Here is a 23,787-nt window from a genome sequence, read left to right as displayed (position 1 = left end):
GACTATTTATCTCATAATGGCTTAATTTCTCATAATTTCTACTTTTTGTCATAATTATGACTATTTCTCTCATAATTATGACTTAATATCTCATAAATTCAACTCTTTATCTCATAATTACAACTTTTTATGTCAACTGAGAATTACTGATCACACAAGCAGGCTTTAGATTACCAGCTCTGGGATCACCTAATCACAAACAAATCAAGCAGTGTCAAACTATGTCAGTGTTTTTAACATAAATCTATGTTTAATCAAAATACGCTATAAAGAAAAGACTCTGCTTACTGTGGGGGATACAGCATGACGTCATGTTATGTGGGTTAATACAGCATGACGTCACGCTATGTGGGTTTATATAGCATTACGTCGTGTGTGTGTGTGTGTGTGTGTGTGTGTGTGTGTGTGTGTGTGTGTGTGTGTGAGTGAGAGAGAGGTGGGGCCGCGCATGCGCAGCAGCTATTAATCCTGACGGCAGATCCAGTGCAGCATTTCAGTTTCCAAACCCACAGGAGCGCCGCTTTCTCCATCGCGCTGCCCCATCCAGACATTTACACCGGTGGGAACACGCTGTTAAAAAAACAAGCCCTCAAACATGTCTGTGGGAAATGACTTTGGAAACCCTTTAAGGAAATTCAAACTCGTCTTTCTTGGGGAGCAAAGCGGTGAGTGTCATACTGGAATTTCCTAGGGAAGTTTCAATAATACGCTTGATTATTGATTATTTACAGGGATCTGTATAGACTTCAACATGATAATATTGATGATGAAATTTTATTTATACATCAAATTCATAAGCCACTGGATCTAGTGTGGCATGCTATTTTGATCTGTTACGGGATTTACATATTTAATTTGATTAAAGTTTAATTTTCCGAGAAATAATCACTTTGTTGATCCTTTCTGTGCTTTTTGTATTTATTTATTTCAGATAATGTATTGCTAAATTGGCAAATAGGTAACTTATTAAGATTTAAGTATCAGTTTAACTGATTATCAAGTTTAAAGACTAAAAGCTGTTTAATTCATTTTAATTAGACTATAATATTGATTTAAAGCTTTTTTATATAAAAAATATAAAATATTTATATAAATAGCTGGATTTCGTGAATTTAATACAGTGATGGGCTATGTCTACTGCAGTCACATCTAAAGTCTAGTGTTTTTATTATTATATATATTAAAAAAATTGCTATCAGGATAGTATAAAAGTTTCATAAATGCCCACCTGGATGCATTTGCAGATTTCAGTGTTGTGTAAAATGTAGCTGGTGTACTTAGAGAACAGAATGAATAATATAAATAAATAAATAAATAAATAATCTGGATGTTGAGACACACCCTGTGTGTGCCATTGATATAACTTATGTAGCTGCAGCCTTCAGACCCTGCCTGGTATTGTTTCTCTGATGACAGTGATAACTAGCTCAGTAATTTTACCTATTGATATGGATGGATGAGTCTCAACAAATGTAAGTAGGCAAGTTAATGTTTAGCAGGGCAAAACGCTTTTATTTCCTCTGGCATTCTGTCCCCTGTCACCATTAAACCTCATACCAGATGAATTAAGCTTCCAGAATATCTTATCTGTCCTCAGATCTGTGGGACTTAAGTCTGAGATTGTGCTGGAGAGTATGATTCACACTCTGAGAGTAAACAATGGATGCTGCCATGGTACAGAGGCGCTGCTTCTCTCCAGGGACTCTGATCCTAGCTTTATTTTGTTGTCTCTATCTGAAGCCTTTCAGAGATGTTGTGAAGTAGCAAAAAGACCCTCCTCACAGCTTTTTCTCTGGGTGTTGTTGATCCATGCAGAATGTGCATTAGCTTGTGGATCGTTTCCAGTCATTACTTCCATAAACTCTCTCAAGTTCAACTTGTTAGGCTGCTGCAGGAGAGATTTGCTTTAGAGGCCTTATACTGTATAGTACCGGCCAAAAGTTTTGGAAACATTACTATTTTAAATGTTTTTTTTAAATGAGTCTCTTATGCTCATCAAGCCTGCATTTATTTGATCAAAAATACAGAAAAAACAGTAATATTGTGAAATATTATTACAAATTAAAATAATGGATTTCTATTTTTATATACTTTGAAACATAATGTATTGATGCAAAGCTGAATTTTCAGCATAATTACTCCAGTCTTCAATGTCATATTAGAAATCATTCTAATATGCTGATTTGATACTCAGTTATTATCAATGTTGGAAACAGTTGTGCTGCTTAATATTTTTTTTGGGAAAATGTGATATTTTTCAGGATTCATTGATGAAGAATTTATTTCATTTATTTTTTCAATTTAACTCATCCTTGCTGAATAAAAGCATTAATTTCTTTAAAAAAAAGAAACAAACTAATACAGAAAATTACCTCTTATTTTCTTTAAAATTCATCTTTGCGTCACACAAATAAATTATATTTTAAAGTGCACTAAAATGGAAACCCATTATTTTTTAAACTGCAATAATATTTCACAAGATTTCAGGGTTTTTCTGTATTTTTGATTAAATAAATGCAGGCTTGATGAGCATAAGAGTCTTCTTGCAAAAACATTAAAAATAGTAATGTTTCCAAACTTTTGACCAGTATATGTTTTCTATGTGAATATATTTTAAAATGAAATGTATTCCTATAATGGCAAAGCTGAATTTTCAGCATCATTACTCACATGATCCTTCAGAAATCATTTTAATATGCTGATTTGATGCATTGATGAATATTAGAAAGTTAAAAAAGAACAGTATTTATTTGAAATAGAAATCTTTTGTAACAATATAAATGCCTTTACTGTCATATTTGATCAGTGTCAAGGCTGAATAAATATATTATTTTCTTTTTTGAAATGATAGTGTATTTGTTTGTTTTATTTTTAAATTGTCTAATTCAATTCAATTAATCTGTTGTAGATTTAGCAGAGTTTGGATTCTCTGGCAAATAAAACCTTTAGTCTGTCAATCGTGACATGCTTAAACACGGTGCTTTTTTAAACAGGTGATGTGCTGGCTTATTTTCAAAGCCATCCAGTTATCGAAAGCCTGCAAGACAGCTGCAATTACTGCAGAAAGGCTTTAATGTGCTGCCTGTGACTTAAGGAAGAGATAAGCTGAGAGGATTCGTATTGACCAGCACAGACAGTGAAGTGTTTGTTATCCAGTATCACTGATAAGCACAGTAAACTACAGTCATAGTGCACCACTTGTTGTATCAGTCCAAATCAGCCATGTTGCACTGGTTAATAAATTATTATTATTATCATCACATTATTGCAGTCTCTGATTACAAACTCTGCCGGTACTGTCAATATGCACACTGTCACACTGTCAATATGCATGTTGTTGATGTTGAGGATGAACAGCAATGTTTCATTCCACGTGCTCTTTCTCTCTGCCTCTTATTTCCTTTAGAGACACTTAATGCAACCATTTGTAGAGCAATTTGAGACATGGTATTGATTTTTCTCTTCAAGTCTTCTTTATGGCTCTTTTTTTGTCCTTTCTATCTACATCAGTACACATTTGGACAAAGATAAGAAAAGTCCTCATTAGAATGCTAACGCATAATTGAAACATACACCAAACATTAACTCCTTCCCTGCCAATTACGAGTTTTTATGGGTTATAAGGTATTACGCATCTCATGAACAGTATCTCCAGATCAAAACGCTGGCAAAGAAGAAGCAGAAACGAGTGATATCATACTGTATGTAAACAGATGCATATGAAAAATAATGCAATTATCATTAATAAACAGGATAAAATCAAAATGGCGTTATGCTACTCAATGAAACGTCGAGCTGTAGGACTGTGAAGCTTTCGGGTGTCGATGGACTCGATCTACTCCATCTATGTTTTGATCATCGCTCTGAATCCAATCTGAATAGTCTTTCACAAAAATATGATTCTCTCTGCTTTTTGCTCTCAAAATGTTGCTTTTTTTTATGAAACTTAGCCACATTCAAGTGTTGATTAAAAAAGAATGCATGAGGCGAGAATAAAACTGAATTTTTTTTGGTCAGATACTCATACAACAAAATATTCAAGGGGCCATGAAACCTTTGTGAAAATTACTGAAATCTGGCAGCGCCGGCAAAAAAGACAAAAAAAGAAAAAGAAAAACGTTGGTGGGGAAAGAGTTTATGCAACCCACTGAACAAAGTTGAAAGTAAAAATGTGCTATTTTTAAAAGGATTAGTTCACTTAAAATAAGCATTTTGTAATTATTTACTCACTCTCATGTCTTTCCAAACCTGAATGACGTTCTGGAACACAAAATAACGTATTTAGAAAAAAGTCTCAGTGTTGTTGTTGTTTTTATAAATTATATTATATTATATTATATTATATATTATATATAAATTATATATATATTATTATTTATAAATTATAAAATCCATATAATGAAAGTCATGGGGTCCAAAACAGCATTAGACCTATTGCTATTTTTGACCCCATTGACTTTTTATTATATGGTTTAAAAAATATATATATATATATATTTTTTTTTTATTTTTATTTTTTTATTTAATTATTTAATTCTTCAAAATTTTATGAAAAGGTGATGATTAAAATGATTCTTATTTCATTCTGTCAGTTTCAAATCTTTATGGTGTTCTATTTTTCTGTGGAACACAAATTCACATAGATCTTTTCCATTCAACGACATTGCATTATTAGCATGAGAAGTCAACATCGAAAAAGGAACCATACAAGTAGTCCATATTACTTGTGCAATATATTCCAATTCTTCTGATAGCTTTGGGTCAGGAACAAAGCATACATTTAAGCACTATTCACTGATGTTCTGAGGCTCCTAAGATTCAAAACTAGAACATATTTGCATATCACTGTGCGGTAGGCCAATTCCTCTGGGTCTGATCCCAGTGCACACAAACACTGCGCGTTGAATGCTGTTGAATGCACAGTTCACCTATCTGTCAAATGTGTGCAAACATATACATTGCTTTAAGTGTTAAGTCTAATGTGTTCATGCTCAAGACTGCAAATGTAAGCATAGTTCTTAATAGCCCTAGACATTGCAAATGCATAGTAATTACCAGCAATCAGTGCTTGAAATATAGTATTATTTTCACTTTAAGAGGCCAGTTTGCACGGACAGCATTTTGTTAAGCAGGTGTGGGCGATTACCTGATTGAGATATTAAATATGAAGGTGAAGTCAAATTTGGAGAGTGGATAGATGCAATATGGAAACGGAGATAGTGGAGAAGTATAGGGACTGCATGCGAATTAAGATAATCCAAAGTGTGGAAAGGAGAACGCTGGTGCTCATATATCTCATTTATACGGATCCAGATTGGGGCAGGCTTTGCGAGAAGAAGCTGTCCAAGGTGCTGAATACCCCCCAAACCCCCTCCCCCTCTATCCTAACCCCCTCCCCAGGACACATGGTGCTGGTCTGACTTTACTAGAGTTCCTTGCTGGGGTTCGTAGAAAAAAAGGGATCTGAAAAACGTTTCAAGTCAGTATAAGGAAGATAGTGGAGCGTTATCATGCTGCAGCACACACCACACCACTTCTGGAACCTTTCATGTCTCATTTGTTAATGTCCTCTGACCTGGTTCCAGACATATTTAAGCTGGGCAAATGCAGCTAGTTTGACTGGCTCCATGTTGGCTCTGTTTCCTCACTTGCAGCACATTGAATGTAATTGCAGTCGTGAATCCTGGCTGATCAGAGGCCATAATTTATTAATGGCAAGGACTGGGCTGAGGGAAGCTGGAAAAGCAGAGAACCTAGTGACTAGTCACCATGTTCCAGCCCACAGAGCTCTGATACAGCCGTCTAGAGCAGTGTCATGTAGGAGTTCTGTATTGTGTTGGTGCATGGCGCTAAGAATCCCAGTGGTGCTCGTTGTCTTCACACACTGGAGTCTGGAAGCCTTTACTATCCATTGAGTCGGTCTGAAACAGCAAGAGCGCAATCTGATGTATCTGCTTCTATGATTAAGCTGTGTATACAATAGTTTACTTAATGTTGGTTTAAATAAAAGCAGGATAGTCAAAAACACTTTGATTAGTCAAAAACAACGGAAATTGTTACAAGTTGAAAAAAAAAAATTTTATATATATATATATTGTCTTTCAAAACATTGGGGTTGGTAAGATTTTTTGAAAGAAGTCTCTTACATTTATCAAGGCTGCATTTATTTGTTCAAAAATACAGTAAAACAGTAATATTGTGAAACTATTTTATCATTTTAAATAACTGTTTTTATTTTAATATATTTAAAAAAATGTATTTATTCTAGAGATGGCAAGTCAAGTCAAGTCATCCTCATTTATATAGCGCTTTTAACAATGTAGATTGTTTCAAAGCAGCTTTACAGAGATACACATATAATTTAAGGTAACAGAGATTGGTTTAGTTTTATAGTGGTTCTTGAAAATTGTTTTTTCCAGCTAAAGTTAGTTTTGATTGATTCACTTCCGTCTAAATGATAGTTTGTTATTAAATTAGGGGCCGCTAAGACGACACCGTTTTCTCTAAACAGACTTTAAACGCGAACCTGTGATAGACGCTGATGGCGTTCACATGCGCATTAAGAATTTATTCTATAGTTATATGCGTTTGAATATATGTGCGTCTTGTCTTGTCAATAAATTTTGATGCAGAATTTTATTTTATCTTATCACTTCGGGTAGGTACGCAAACCAAAAAATTCCACAACGCTTTATCTGTAGAGTGGTATAGGGATCCTCCATAGGGAGAGGCTAGTTGGCCAGCACTGCATTGTCATCGGGTCCAGGCTAAAGTCCTTCGTCAGATCTGGAAACGGCCTGGATCCGGCAGGCTGCGGGAAAACCTCGGGATAAACAAAGACACTAAAATTAGCGTAGATGCCATTCTTCTTATGATGTAACGAGTACATAAGGATTTAAGGGAAGTGTTCCCAGTTCCGGCTGACCTAATCTAAGCAGCCTAATATTGAATTATAGAAGTCTATAGAGTGTTATGTGAATGCTAGGTCAAAGAGATGTGTTTTTAGTCTAGCTTTGAACTGACAGACTGTGTCTGCTTCCCGGACAATGTTAGGAAGATTGTTCCAAAGTTTTGGTGCTAAATAGGAAAAGGATCTACCGCCAGCAGTCGATTTAGATATTCCAGGTATTGTCAACTGGCCAGAACTTTGAGATCGCAATAGACGTGAAGGACTATAACGCGTTAAGAGCTCGCTCAAGTACTGGGGAGCTAAACCATTTAGTGCTTTGTAAGTAATCAGCAATATTTTAAAATTTATACGATGTTTAATAGGGAGCCAATGCAGTGTTGACAGAACCGGGCTAATATGGTCGTACTTCCTGGTTCTGGTAAGAAAGCTCAGTGTAATATGCTGATTTGGTGCTCAAGAATAATATCTTATGATCATCAATGTTGAAAAACAGTTGTGCTGTTTAACATTTTTGTGGAAGCTGAAAAGTAAAAAGTTTCAGCATTCTTTTTTGAATAGAAAGTTTAAATAAATCACATTATTTGAATTATATTTTTTGGTAAGTCTTTACTGTCACTTTTGATCGATTTAATGAATACAAGTATTAACATCTTTTTAAAAATCTTACTGACCCCAAACTTTTGAATGATATTGTACTGTACTTGACACATACTAATACAGAGAGGTTACAGTATTGAATCGGTGTAGTATGAATCTGTCTATTTCCTACTGTTTTTTTCTGGTGTGGCCATTGGAAAATAAGCATATTTGGCTAAATACCTTTTAAGTAAGCCTATTGAATTAAGTCTAAGAGATTGATTTTGTAATTTGAGTCTTGGCGCTCTCAAACTTTTGAATGATATTGTAGTTGGGGCATAAACAAATAATACAGAGAGTTTAAAATATTAAAGTAGTGAATCGGTGCAGAATGAATCTGTCTATTTCCCACTGGTTTTCTGGAAAATGGTTCATTGGAAAATTAGCATATTTGGCTAAATACCTTTTAGGTATTGAATTAAGCTGGCGATTGTGATTTTGTAATTTGGCAGTCTGTGAAGTCTGTGCACATCGAGGAAGCAATCTCCTGCCAACTTCCTGTCTCAGACTAATGAAACAGGCTATTGTGAGAGCGTCTCACACTGATTACTCTCATTTACTCATAGTTACCCAACCAGAAGCCAGCCTACAGTTTGATATCCCAGATGTCTCATCCATCCAAAATATCAGCTGTTTGTCTTACCTTGGTTTGAATCATTAGTGAACACTCAATGAAGTTGATAAGCTTGAGCTGAATAAAGTACATAATGGTAAAATGTTGCCCACATAAATTTGCTGACTCACTGAGCCAATAACACAGGGTTGGATCAGCTCATAGTCACCCTCAGAGAGCAAGCGAATGCATCAATCAGCATGTCTCCAGGCAACAGCGTTCAGAGAAAATGAAACCAGTTACTGCTGTACACTCACACAGCAGGTCAGGGTCAGCGCTTACCACAAGAAGTCTAATTTATTCTGTCTGTTGATTCACTGTGACGTTCGCTCGAGATAAGATAATTGCAGAGAATGTAACCTTGTCACTTGATTGTACCTGTTCTTCATTTGTGACGAATGCACCATATAATCCAAATCAGCTTATTCTTTGTTCATCTGTGCTCGTTTAACACCTTTCAAACTAATGAATTTACTTGTAAGGTGCATGTAACCAGTTGTTTGATGTCAGAACTTCTGGTCCATAGGGTTTATAGTTCAGACCCTTAGATTAAATCTTTGCATTATCTACCAAATTGACAGTTAGTACATTTACCTCAGGGTTTGTTTTGCGTGATCGAATAGTTTAAAAATTCCCTTGTTGCTGTCAGGATAATCTTAAATATTATGAAATGTGTTTGACTCAAAATTTAAAAGTACATCTGTTGAATGGATTTTGAATCACATCTGATTATTTCCACTTTATAGCCAAACTGGATCTTTGTGTTAGTTTTCCCCATCTCCCGTGAGAGATCATAATGAGTTGTGGTAATAACTAATAACCTGTACATATGCAGTACACTACCATTCAAAAGTTTGAGCTCAGTAAGAGCTTTGAAGAAATTTATTCAAATTTTATTTATTTATTTATATAAATAAATGTATTTATATAAATTTTTGAAACTTAATTTTACTTTTATTCTGCAAGCATAAAGACATTTATTACGTTACAAAAGATCTCTGTTATAAATAAATGCTGTTCTTTTGGTATTTCTATTCATCAAAGAATCATGACTAAATGTTTCCAAATGTTAGGGAGCACAACTGTTTAAGATATGTTTCTTGAGCACCAAAGCAGCATATCAGAATGATTTCTGAAGAATCATGTGACACTGATGACTGGAGTAATGATGCTGAAAGTTCAGCTTTGCCATCACAGGAATAAATTACATTTTAAATTGACTATCTTTACTGTATTTTGCAACTTTGGTGAGCATAAGAGAGTGCTTTTGAAAACATAAAAAGTAAAAACTTACCGACCACAAACTTTGAAGGGTAGTGTTTAATGGGTCCGATTTTCTGAGAAAAATCTGTGATTTAAAAAAAAATATATATATATTTTAAACCTACAATAAGTTTTAGGACTTTGAAAGAAAAAGTTATGATTTTTATATTTTGCATTATCTTATACCACTTTTCCATGTGAACTTTGGAATATTTTCAAATCATGCCAGATAACTGCTCTGTGATTCTATTTAGATTTAAATGTATTTGTTTATTTATTTATTTATAATAAAATAAATTGCATTAAATTAGAAAATAAAAAAATACAAGGGTTTTTTAACTAATAGTTTCACCATTTAACTGGCAGAATATCTATGGAGATCTGATTTGGTCCATCCATCATATCAGGTTAAAACCATCTAGCTTTGATTTTATCCAAGAGTAGCATATGCAAGAACACACACACCACAGTCTCTTTAATGTTCATAGATGCCCTCTTGCATCTTAATGAGATTCACAAGCAAGTTTTCTTTGTCTCATCTGCCTCCCTCCAATGCTCATTGTTTCCTGTCTTTCCTTTGCTCTTACTTTCCCTCGATTCTTTTCTCTCTACCCCCATCCTGGCTCATTTTCTTATTTTATACAAAAAAATACTGTATCATTGGAACAAAATGGCCTCCAGAAGTCTTCCTTTTTGCCTGACTCATTTTTTATGTCTGTCTAGGATCAATATGGCTTTCATTTGGTGCCTGTGAGACACTTAATCTGATAATGTATTGTAAACATACATTACAGCAGGCTTGTGTTTATTTTGTAATATAATAGCATACAAACAATGAGCCACACGGTCATCCTCCGATTGAAACTGCATGGTTTACATGGTTTTATATTGTCAAACCTATAATGAAAACTTTCCAGCTGAAATTAGTCAGTGTAAAAATTCTTTAAACATCAAAACATCATTATAATAATGTAGGAAAATATTACTTTTATTGCTGAATTGATTCCACACAGATTTTTGAGTTATTTTAACTGATTTGAACATTTTTATTTTTTTTAACATGCATATTTTTGCAGCAATAGCAAAGAGCCATAAATGCAGCACATAAAAAAAGAGGAAAACCAAATGTTTTTCTTTTCACCTCGTAAAAAAATAATCTTAAATGGAATGCATTAAAATCTATTTCACGGAACTGTACCCTCCCATGTTTTTATCCTTGATAAGGTCAGCTTGACCTCTAACACATTTCTCTGCTTCTCCTGTCAATGCTCTGAGCGAAAACAGTAATTTATTTTTCAAAGAACAGGCAATCGCTAAGTAGAGGCGAGGAGCTCCATAAATTTATGATTACTGGTTTTATTTATAGGATCTTGATGAGTTATCTTACTTGGAAAGATGTCAATGCATGCAGATGCCTCAGCAGGGTTCTTCTTGTGTGCAGGATTCAATGAAAAATGCCATTAGCAACTCCCTCTTCCCAGTATTCCACAGAAGGATGTTTATAAACACCAGTTAGTCAACCTCTTCTGGAGATTATCTGGAGTTATGGAATTTACACATGCCTGATCTATATGCACATCTAAAGATCTTCACCTGCAAATCGACATTGAAAGGAGAGAATGGCAGTGCTTTAGTGTTTCTTGTCTCATATGGTAGCTGAACCCAAGTTCTGGGACTTATTAATTTTGCAGATGGCAAATATGCCCAATTAAGTCTTACTTCATTACCATGCATAATGAATAATAATGAGTTGGGTGATGAGTTCTGAATGCGCTGCATAATGATGTTTGTGGTGTTGTCATGTCCAGAATAAGTCTGAGTTTTCTGTATTTTCCATAAATTGAAAGTAAATGGGGGCAGATGCAATTAAGCTCCAAAAATTATGTACAATCATATATTTAATCCGTACAACTCGTGTGCTGTATCAAGTCTTCTGAAGCCATATGGAAACGAAAAGAGCATCTTGCTGGAAGAAAGAAAGTCATATGTATGTGGAATGACATTGGTGTGAGTAAATTATGGCACAGTGTTTTGGTTAAACTATTCCTTTAAAGCCCATTGCTGACCAAGCCCATTGTGGAGGAGTGTATTGATCCTGAGATTGAGGTCAGGAACTGCATAACCAGGGTGAGGCTTTCTGTGGAGGCATACTGAGGCTGTAAATTCTGAGGTAAATGTAATGGGCGAGAAGGGGTGGAGGGTGTAGCCTACATATTGTTTCCTTGCTTTACTGGATTAGTCAAACATTTTTAGGACTAATTTGGGTCTGTACTTAATTTAAATGTGGACGGAAAAAAATACAAATTTACCTTCTTCTCGTTATGTGCTTGAAGAAAATGTGTGCCGTGTGTGTGTGTATTTTAGCATCCCAGTCCACATATAATAATCCTAATGCTGTTTAATGGCCAATATTGATTTAATATCATGCCTTAGTAATACGGAGTATTAAAGAGACTGATTTGGGGTTTGTAATTCCCTATATCTGATATATTTTGATTTCTATAAGCACTGCATAAATGCATAAAAATCCTGGGTGTTATTTATTTGCACAAGATATTTACAAATGCTATCTATCTATCTATCTATCTATCTATCTATCTATCTATCTATCTATCTATCTATCTATCTATCTATCTATCTATCTATCTATCCATCTATCTATCTATCTATCTATCTATCTATCTATCTATCTATCTATCTATCTATCTATCTATCTATCTATCTATCTATCTATCTATCTATCTATCTATCTATCTATCTATCTATCTATCTATCTATCGTAATGGAAAATTTTGATTTTCATTGATCTGCAGTAGATATTACAAAGTAATCTGAGTCACATGTTTCTATGTGACTGGGACGGGAGATATATACATGTTTGTGTATCTGTGAACATGCAGGAGTGAGACACCCTGGGAAGGGACCTTCGGTCCTAGAGGTCAGGATACATCTAAATTCGATGGTCCTAGTGTCATATGCAACAGTGGATATATCTATCTATCTATCTATCTATCTATCTATCTATCTATCTATCTATCTATCTATCTATCTATCTATCTATCTATCCATCTATCCATCTATCTATCTATCTATCTATCTATCTATCTATCTATCTATCTATCTATCTATCTATCTATCTATCTATCTATCTATCTATCTATCTATCTATCTATCACTGTTCAAAGGTTTGGGCTCAGTCATTTTTTGAATATAAATTAATACTTTTATTTAGCAAGGGTGCCTTAAATTGATCAAAAGTGTCAGTAGCAAAATAATAACATCTAAATTAATAGTATATATCTTTAATCTACAGTATTAAACTGTTTGTCATTGAAAGTTATTTGCTCATAGTGCTTTGGACTTTCTTTTAACTTCTTTCGCATTCACATCAGCCCTAGCTGGTGCAGTGAAGTCAGAAGTCTATAAGCCTGGAGCAATGCAGTCAGAACTTACATTCAAGCCATGTGACAAACTCCCCCCAAACTCAGTGATACATTATTGGGTCAGTATGTAAGTCCTATCAGGGGCCCTGGAGAGACTGCTTAGGTAGTGCTGATAAAGTAGCGCAGTGCTGCTGGACTGTTACCCCGAACGAGAAGAACTCCCAGCTCACTGCCGGCAATAATTCACCAATCTGCTCCTTAAAATTGAAATGACTGCAAGGGCACAACAGAGTGTTGAGATTTTGTGTGTTAGGGAGAAGAACAGAGGGTTAAACAGAGCAGCGAATCCTCGGGCAACTGTGGTTGTTATTCTTTTAGAGTCTTTTGTTGTGTCTATATAATTTGTTCAACACTTAATTATCCTGGTGGTGCAAATATATCACTGTATGCCCAGATTATTTTATTGTAAAAAGAGCTCTTACATTTTACTCTGCAATAGAAAGAGGTTAGTTGTGGCCTAATGGTTGGAGAGTCGGACTTGTCACCCGAAGGTCGCGGGTTCGAGCAAGGCACCTAACCAACAATCGCGGTGTGTTTGTGTGTGTGTGTGTGTTTGTGCTCACTAAATACTCACTGCTGTGTGCACTAAATTAAATAGGTGAAATGCAGAGCACCAATTTTCGAGTCTGGGATACCATACTTGGCTACACTTCACTTTTAAAGTGAACTTGGAAGGCCAGGTTGGCGAAATGCCGAGTTTAAAGAGCTATCGCTTCTACAGTACAAAGAGTGAAGACTTCAAATCTTTTATCAATACACCTGCATTGTGAAAGTGCTCTCGGCTCATGAAAGCAGAGGGAATGCATGTGTGCATGCATGTTTTTTTGTGCCACGGGGAGTTAAAAACCACTTGGAGGCTATGTTTCACATGGGCTGGATCTAGAGATAACTGTTTTCTTCATTTCACATCTCATTGCTCCATCCTGCCGTTGTCTCACTGTCTGATGGATTGGAGGAAGCAGCTCCCTGGTAGCTTTGATCTGTTATTGATTGACTCAGCTGCCAAGTAACGGCCGGTAATTGATCGCAAGCTTTCTTCTTTTATGCCACAGTACTGTTGCTTCTGTCTGAAGACAGACGTGGCGTTATACGACTCTAATAGGGCCTTGTACTTAGTACTATCAAAATCAGAGAGCACTGTTGGCTTTTATATTATTTTGCTGCGTGGTTATAGAACATCTTCAGTTTTAAATAGTTTATCAAAATATGAATGTAAAAAAACATTAATGTTTGATGAATTCTTGTAGTGCTGGATTAAACTGTGTTGATTTAACACAGTGTGGGTTCATCATTTAAGACTGATACGCAACCATTTATTCAAATATTTGCAGGAAAGCGAGCGAGCGAAAGGCGAGCGAATTTATGAAACATAATTCAAATGAGCTGCCATATGCCAATGTGCAAATCAGCGAATGTCATGGTTCAACCTCTGTTTAACCCAAGTGTTTCCCTGATGGTCCAATATTTTATGTTTTTCAAAATATTTTTCAGATCATGGGTCTTTTAAAGGGGGTTGTGGTGATTACTGTCGATTATTGTTTGATCTCAAAACATTTTTTTGTGTGAATTTAATTAACTTTAGTTGCTTGTCAAGGTCTATGCTTATGTGTGGGATTGTGCGATTCGACCCAAAATCATATTGCTAATTATTTATTTATTATCTCTCTCTGTTCATGTCAGTTGTCTCAGGCAACATTCTGTTGTTTTTATGGAACCCATTCAATATGACAATAATAATAATAATAATAATAATTTTGCTGGAGCGGCATTTATTCCGCTTTAAAGCATTGAAAACACCAGATCATGAGCTGCTCTCGTGTAGTAAAACACGGTGACGTGCTTCACTCTAAAACACACTCCGCATCAGACTATAGTTTTCTTCTATTGTCCACACATATTCCTGTCGAGAGTGGTAGAATGATTGCATTCTCTTTTACTTCCACATCGTCAACCCTGCACTGTTACCCAACTGCAAGCTGTTTGGGTACTTTAAAAGCTAATAACAAATACATTTAAAAGGAAATTCTCTCTTGGGATATTTTGAGACATTTTTGTAAAGAGACAAATTAATAAGGCAACATATTAAAATGATAATAACACAAACCGGTGCATAACTATGCACGTTTTTGCTTGCAAAATGGACAGAATTTTTGTCATTACAGCATAGCTCATGGACAGGCATTGTCAAAATGAGGACTATTCAGATGGCTGAATTGTATCCCAGAGCTGCTGTCATTGTTGAGGAAAAGTGCCATTTTCCCAGTATGGAGCTCTGTCTCACTCCAGTGAATCCAGCAGGCCGCTGATGTTTAGTTTCTCGTTAATCTGGCTTCTCTAGATCAGCCCTCCATCAGTGAGTCAGCAGGACCTTTCCTGTGCTCACCTCCTTTGTTTTCTTTCTCCGACACTCCAAACAGTTTGATGAAATCTCTTTTCCTCAGTGAGGTGCACTGCTACAGTGCAGTTTCCAACCGTGTACAACTTTTCATTTGAACTTGCTGATAGATTAGAAATCAGATGAGTTTTAATTGACCACTTGTTGATTAACCTATCATGATTGTTATAGGGGGAAAATTTTCTTGCTTACTCTAGATTCAATTTAAGCATCAACTATTCAAAAGTTTAAGGCCAGTAAGACTCTTTTAAAGAGATTAATACTTTTATTCACCAAAGATTCATTAAATTGATCAAAAGTAACAGTAAAGAGTTTTACATTGTTATAAGCAATTTATATATCTATATAATTAAATGCTGAAAGAATCCTGAAAAAAATATAACAGTTTCCACAAACGATTAAGCAGCACGACAGTTTTTAATTGTGATAATAATACAAAATATTTCTTACTTTTTGATCAAATAAATGTAGCCTTGGTGAGCATATAAGAAACATTTTTCAAAGACATTAAAAATATAACCAACCCCAAACTTTTAAACTGTGGTATCTATAGTCTATTCGTAGTAATTAATCATCATATATCAAATGGAGACCTAATTGATATGCTTAAATATTTTTTCTTGTATTTTTTGGGGGGAAAAATGCACTGGTAATCACATAACATCTCACAATATAAACTCATTACATTCTTTCAAGATCAAAATATCTGAGCTACGCAATATTTATTAATTCATATCTCTGTTCTTTTACTGCCAACATTTGTCTCGGTTGTGTCACATGGGTCATTTTTTTGCAATTGAGATGTATACATCACCTGAAAGCTGAATAAATAAGCTTTCCATTGATGTATGGTTTGTTATAGGACAATATTTGGCCGAGATACAACTACTTGCAAATCTGTAATCTGAGGGTGCAAAAAAAATCGTCTTTAAAGTAGTCCATTTATGTACGTGATTGTGCTGCATTCATGCACAAAAATACATTTTGTATATATTTACGGTAGGAAATGTAAAAAATTTCTTCATGGAACATGATCTTTACTTAATACCCTAAAGATTTATGGCATAAAAGAAAAATCGATAATTTTGATACAATATATAATACAATATATTGTTGGCTCTTTCCATAAATATACCCGTGCTATGGTTTTGTGATCCAGAGTCACATTTTATTTTAAACATCCGAAACAAAGTTAATACTAATATGAACAAAAATTTAGAAACCTGATATTTGAAAGAACAATATTCCTCTGGGAATGTTTAATCTGTGGTTGAAGAAAAAAAAAAATCATTGTTCCATTCTGTGTTTGCATTTATAATCAGATGTGCCTCAGAAAGGTGTGTGTGTGTGTGTGTGTGTGTGTGTGTGTGTGTGTGTGTGTGTGTGTGTGTGTGTGTGTGTGTGTGTGTGTGTGTGTGTGTGTGTGTGTGTGTGTGTGTGTGTGTGTGTGTGTGTGTGTGTGTGATGGCTCAGATTGACTCTATGGGTAATAATAACATAATCTGAAACCAACTGGGACATTTAGAAAGGAATCAACTAGAGACGCATGGAAAGAAAAAGGTTTATTATTTCTTCACATGAAGCTGCATATCAAAGCAAGCATCTACATCTCCCTCAGCTTTCATTTCCCTTCCTTTTTATGATAATGGATTCTTTGCATCCTAGAGTCTTGTTTTTAAAGTGGGGGTTTTCTTCTCTTTTCATTTCTCTTGGTAGTGCCTTTTTCCTCAGGCCTAATGTAAATAGAATTGAATGGCAGCAATTACTTAGTCTGTAGGTGTTTTTCTACTTTTATTATTAGTGAGGTTAATAGGCTGGTCTTTATTCTTTCAATATACCTGATTATTTAATTGATACCTGTATCAGTGTGCTGGTTATCTATAACTTTTAGAGTGCTGTTCAGTTTTTATGTGCCCTAATGACAAATTGTGTACTCATGTAGCGGTGGCATAGACTGATTGTGACTGATGCCTTTTAGTGAGCTGCTTTTTAGCAGTGACCCATAAAAGAGAACTGCCTGCACTTTTTTTTTAAACTTGAAATGTACTATTTTCTAAACAAGTCTAGACAAAATCGTGGAACTGAAATAGAACTCATCACGTCAGAGAAGTTCAGTGATCAGCTGAATCCAGATTTTGAAGTTCAGCTTATCCAGATTTTTTGATAGTGCACCCATTTTCTTTGAAACCCACATGTTTTAGTGCAATCCATATTTGAGATGTATGTTGGTGGTTCTTTGATGTTATCTGAAATCTATTAGGTTTGTGTTTGCACTGCAATGTGGTCACATGCGTTTCTTCACCTCAGAAATGTAGTTTTATTGATCAGATCATGAAACATTATGGAGTCCCTATTTATGTCTGCATTTAATTTCTATCTGGATTATAATATAAACTGTAAGCAAGGTCATAAAGTAAAGATATTAATGATCTTTTCACATAAGGTAACACTTTATTTCAATAGTTCACTTTAGACATTGTACTAAGTAATTTTGCAACTACCAGTCATTAGACTAGTAGTTGCAAAGGCTATTATTATATAGGCTATTATTTTGATGCTCCCCAACAGACATTCTTCTGTCTAACTTTTCAAGTACATGCCAACTTATCTAACCCTAACCCCTTATTCTACTAACTCTAACACTGGATAACCAGTCTACTGAGAATTAATTGGTATGTAGTTGCTAAGTTACTTATAATTAGTAGATGTCTCAAATGGACTATCAAAACAAAGTGTAACCTCACAAACTATTATATATTTAGAAACAGGAGTTGTTTAAATTAGTGCCACATCCACAACTGGGCTGTCTTTTAGCCCAGACTTTGCATAACTAATTAAAATGCTACCTGGATGATTTCCATCTCAAACTAGGATCTGTGTGATGGCAGAAGTTGGCAGCCTTGTCTGTTAGTACTCTGAGGGTTTATGGTTCTCAGAGCAGCAGTCATTAGACACGTACACATGATTAATGTGAGGCATGACTCTGCTGCTTCTGCTGTCTGCTGATATTGATAGGCCTCTGACACCAATTACAGCTGAATAATTAGTTGATTGACTTGCTGTTTGGGAATTCTGTTACTCATAGCACAACTAGTGCGGATAGCATGAGGCCTGAACACAAGATGGTGAGCATCCTGTGCTGGGTGTGTTTTGGACCAAATAAACCAGCTAAACACCAGATTGGCCTGACTGGGTAGCCACCTGAAGCGGCTTAATCAAGCTAAGACCAGCAAACCACCTTACCCTGCTAGGCGGAAAAATAGCTTGAACCATCATAACTATAAGATGGCTTTTCCTGGTCCTGGTAAAAAAGTAATATGTGTATTGGCAGCCTGCTTAAATAAATATTAAATATGTGTTTGTACAATATTATAATAGAAATAAACTATTTAATGACAGCTGTGCTGCAAATAAAGATGAGAAACAGATTTAATTGCATTATAAAGTAGGCTATTGTGTGTATTAGCACCCTGCTTTGTGTGAATGTATTAAATGTTGTTTGATTAGTATAATAATACAAATTAGACATAAAAAATGTAAGTCTAATGTAGTCTAATATTACTATAATAATAATTATAGAGTAATAGAAACAACTATTCACAAGCAAATTATTTACTTATAGTAATGATTTGTTGACACAAACCATTTTAAAATGGTGCCCAATATGTATAATCAATGATACTCACTCTTTGTCAGTGAGAGAGGAAAGCTTGGAGCGTTCTGACTGACCTTCGTCCACCTTGTTACCTAGATAATGAGCTGTAGGTGGTGTGGGTCAGAGAGCCGTCTGCCTGCAGACGGAAATGGGTTCAGCACTGAAAGGGAAGCTCCGCTAGGGGCGAGAAGGCCAACTTTACACAAGGAAGCCATTTATAGGGTCTTGGCTGCAGGGTTAATTCTAACAGACGGAGCTTAGTTCAACAGCAATGAGTCACTGCATTAACTAGACACAAACTAGACAAAGACTATAGAGTTAGAAAATCAGATAACAGGCAGGGAAGAGAGCTCAGAGAGAAAGTATAAGAAACACATACAAGTTGGTGGAAGAAGAAAAAACCAGTAGGAGACAGAGATGCAATATTCAGCACTGCTGCACTGAATGGTACATCACTTTCTATGACGCACGGTCTCCAGAGATATGGAGGAGGACTAGAATCTCTCTGCAGAGCCTGGCGCAAGTTCCTTGTATAATTACCACCCTGTCTAGGATGTATCCTGTAATTTGATTCATGTCAAAAACCTGTCAGAAATTTTTGTTGTCATCAGTTTGAGAAGAATGAGAAAGGACATTAAAATTTTTATTCTTATTAGAAAGAAAGAAGAACAGAAAAATGCCTCTCATATCTAATCTGTTGTATTCGGATTCAAGGTTTCCAGGGGAACCAAAGTTTCGGGGGGTTCTGTGTACGCATGTGTTGTGAGAGTGAATGACACCAAGTAAAGAGTTTATCATTCCGAGCTCTGGTTTGAAATTGAACTTCTTGTTGAATTGAATAACTAAAATCCTTCAACACAACATAATCCTTCCTGTCTCTTGCCCTTGGAATATGCCCTTTATAATATGACACACTCAGCGGGGTTGAGCTGTGCTCAGTTTAGGTGTTCTTTCGCTCAGGCCTCGTACAGATCAGTTTGCCCATGTTTATTAAATGTGTTTCCACCTCTGCTGACATATTAAAATAGCAAAGATCAATAATTCAGCTTCAGTGGGAGTATAAATTCTCCTCTGTTCTCTCACAACTTTCAGTCTCTTTAAACACAAAGAAGGTAAACATTTGTTCATATCCGTTCAATGAGAGTGTTGTATCTTAAGGATTGGGTTTTAGAACTGCCATTCAAGGAGGTCTATAAAACTGAAAACCCTAAAAACTGTAAAATCTTTCTAAAATAAGAGAATTTCAATTCACCTCATGAGAGATGCTCAGCTGCTGCACACTCAAATTTAAGTTTATTGTCCTTTCGGAAATTCTTTTGTGTCTGTGGCACCTTTCAGTCATCACCAACACCAAATGACAAATACAAACAAACAGCAAAAATACAAAATACAACAGACATCAACAACATCCCTCTCGCAACAGCAAAGTCACTGCCATAGATGTTAAATGACTGTGATATCACAAGAATACTGTGATATATACTGGACAATATAAAATATCTTTGTGCACGGGCAGTCCGTAATAATGGTACCCTATACCAGATGGTAACAACTCATATGCCCCACAAAGAGGGTGTGATTCATCCCGAAGAATTACATTCTTTCCTCACAACTCGAGATTCACATAATGTTGTCATACCATATCGGCCCGTAGAAACAGCCGTTATGGTTATAGCATCTACAGTACATTACAGTCTATGGGCTAACTGCTAAGGCTAATCAGCAAGATCTTGACCCTATGATTTGTACAGCATGAGATTTGATTTGGGGGACTAATTTCTATGTATCGTAGAAGAAAATCCTCATTTTAGTTGTTAAGTTTAGTTTTACGGTCAGAACTTGGGTTTCATCATTTACAGTTGTAATCGAAATCATTCAACACCCATTGCTATTCAGGTTTATTGGCAAAATTTACAGACGTTCAGCTGCTTACAATGAACAAATCATACAAAAGTAATTGAAACAGCTCAACACAACAAATGTTTCAAGTGGTTCCCCAAATTAAACTGAAAATTCCACTTTTAATTACTTCTGTAGTCTCAGAGTTATTTAACTCCTTCATGGCAAGCATCTTAGAACACCCTTTTGCTTTTATGACCTGCTGCAAACGAGATGCATAAAAATAGATCAGCTTCTGGCAGCTTTTCTGAGGAATCTTAGCCCATTCCTCATGAGCAATGGCCTCCAGTTTAGTAATATTTGTGGGTTTGTGTGCTGCAACCGCCTTCTTCAAATCCCACCAGAGATTGTTTATGGGGTTCAAGTCAGGTGACTGTGATGGCCACTGTAGAATCTTCCAGGTCTTCTTCTGCAAACAAGCCTTGGTGGAATTTTAGGTATGCTTGGGATCGTTGTCCTGTTGGAAGGTCCAACTTCTTTGACGTTTTCTCCCAGAGCATCACTGAGCACCACCATGCTTAACTGTTGACGGTGTATTTTTCAGCATATGCTTCATTCTTCTTCCTCCAGACATACCGCTGATTCATCGGGTCAAACTTTTTTTTTTTTTTAAATCATCGCTCCACATAACAGAATCCCAAAACTTCTGTGGCTTATTTATATGTTTTTGAACAAACTAGAGCTGACTTTTCTTGTGTTTTTGGGTCAGTAGTGATGTACGTGAGTTCTGGCATGCGTTTAGTATGCGCCTCACTGTGCAAGGTGAATCTTCAATGCCTGTTACCACCAAGTCTTGCTGCAGGACTTTTGCTGTCATTCGAGGGTTTTTCTGAACCTGCCTTCTCAGAAATCTGGTTGCAGCCATTGATAGCTTCCATTTTCTGCCCCATCCAGGTAGTGTGACCACTGTTCCTTTAACTTTGAACTTACAAACTATACTTCCAACGGTGTCTCTAGGAACATTTAGTGCCTTTGCAATCTTTTTTTGTATCCTGTTCCTTGTTTCTGAAGGGTGATGATATTCTTTAAAATTTTGAACCATTCTTTTGACTTAGCCATATTTCTAACATGCAGTCAAACGTGACACTTAACAAACCTAGCCAGTTCAGATATTTCATGTGTTCTAGCTCAAGCACACCTGGTGGAGCTAATGTAGCCCTTGATTAGTTGCATCAGGTGCGCTTGAGACAACACCTGTTTTTCAGATGTCTGCTGTTGTGAGGGATTCTATGCAGGGGGTTGAATAATTTTGAAACTGCAGAAGACATTAAAAAAGTGGCATTTTCAGTTAAATTCGGGGAAACCACTTGAAACATTTGTTGTGTTGGGCTATTCCAATTACTTTTGTTTTATTTGTTCATTGCAAACAGCTGAAAGTCTGTACATTTCACCAATAAACCTGCTTTGCAATGGGGGTTGAATAATTCCAATTACAACTGTACACTTGTACAAAAATAAAAGTTCTGTTCCAAACAGTGACACACTGACATGTGCTGGTTGTTATTCTTGATGTAATATGCGTGTTGTTGCCACTTTGCTTCAGCAGAGTGCCACTGGTGTCAGCAGGAAAGTTTCATGCTCACCCGATCTCATTGGACATGCTTCAAGGGTTAGATGTTTTTGAGTCTTTCAGTTTCCAGGCAGGCAGTCTGCGTGGTTGAAGAGAATCTAATTTAAACATTGAAACATTAAACCAGCCTCTCCTGGCTGACTGGCCTCAAATGGCAGACATATGACTCCCATCTTCTCTCTCAAGGCAATCACAACCCCCTCTAGAGTCATATTTTTTAAATCTGTTGTCACTACTTTGGTGTGTGTTTGTTGGTGTGCAGCACATTGACCTAATACCATGAAGCAAAACGCTTCATTACACTCTGCTGGTAGAGAGTGAATGGTTCAGCTGAGATTAATTTGCAGTTGAGTGAAGGGTCCTGATCTCTTTTTTTAGCAAGAGGGAAAAATACAGTGTTTGCCCATTATAGAGGTCAATCAATGCCTGATGTCTATTGCTGACTGTATTGTACAATGTTTACCCGTAATTTGAATGGCAGTGTACTGAAGTTGTTGGAGATCTACAAATAACAGAAGAGCATTAAGCATCCCGAAAAATATATGCAAGTCACAAGTTTTGACAGTTACACTCTATGCAGGCTTGTTGCTCTTAGATGGTTTCCCACTCAGGGGTGCGTTTCCAAAGCCAACTATGGTACCAAGTTCCGTCGTTACCAACAGAGTTCAATGTAAATCATAGTCAATCATAGTTGGCCAACGATGCTTTTGGGAAGCACACCCCTGGTCAGCAGGCTTGGTCAAATTTAGAAAATAAGAATAGACTCCATTTTAATTCTTTAGTTGAAATTTCACTTGATTTGGTCACTTCCCAATTTTGAATTGGACTTTGAATGACAGGAGATTTACTGAATTTTATAAGTGTCTTTAATTCATATAAATTCAACAAATTAAGAATTAAGAACATTCAAAGTCTGTCCTCCTGACTAAACCAGACAAAACCAACTAGTCATCGTAGGGTGGTTTAAGATATTTTCTTCAGCAAAGATTCCAACAAGGCATCTTGACTAGATGAAATATATAGTAAAAAAAAATTATATCATAGTTTACTCATCCTCATTATTGTTCAAGCCTCTCTGACATTCTTTCTCCTGCAGAACACAAACGAAGATACTTTGAAGATTGTTTTTGGTGACCATTTTCTTCCATTGTATGGGGAAAAAAACAGACATTGCTCAGAATATCTTCTTTCATGATCCACAGAACAAATTAAATTGGAATGACATGAGGGTGAGTCAATGGTGACAGAATTTATATTTTTTGGGTGAACGGTCTCCTTAATGAGTTGGAATATAAGTTGATTTGGCTACTTGAAATGGCATGTACAGCTGATTTGCAATTTGGCAAACATACATTTTTCTTGTTAAAAATTATATATTGTTATAGTTATTGATTTTAATTTTT

General features: G+C 35.9%; 1 protein-coding gene across 1 annotated transcript in view; it reads left to right on the top strand.

Moving 5' to 3' along the window:
- Positions 1-387: 387 nt before the first annotated feature.
- Positions 388-23,787, top strand: part of rab6ba (RAB6B, member RAS oncogene family a) — a 114,287-nt gene continuing 90,887 nt past the window's right edge. The window contains exon 1 of the mRNA XM_077198925.1: positions 388-665. Coding sequence (XP_077055040.1) covers positions 596-665 — 70 coding nt within the window. The 5' untranslated portion in view covers positions 388-595. The remainder of the gene's footprint in view (positions 666-23,787) is intronic.

Source organism: Siphateles boraxobius, unplaced genomic scaffold (assembly GCF_051911475.1).
Source record: "Siphateles boraxobius isolate OS27281-9 unplaced genomic scaffold, OSU_SipBor_1 41, whole genome shotgun sequence".
Taxonomy (NCBI): Eukaryota; Metazoa; Chordata; class Actinopteri; order Cypriniformes; family Leuciscidae; genus Siphateles; species Siphateles boraxobius.
Note: the sequence above shows the minus strand (reverse complement) of the source record. Positions and strands in the feature narration are given on the sequence as shown.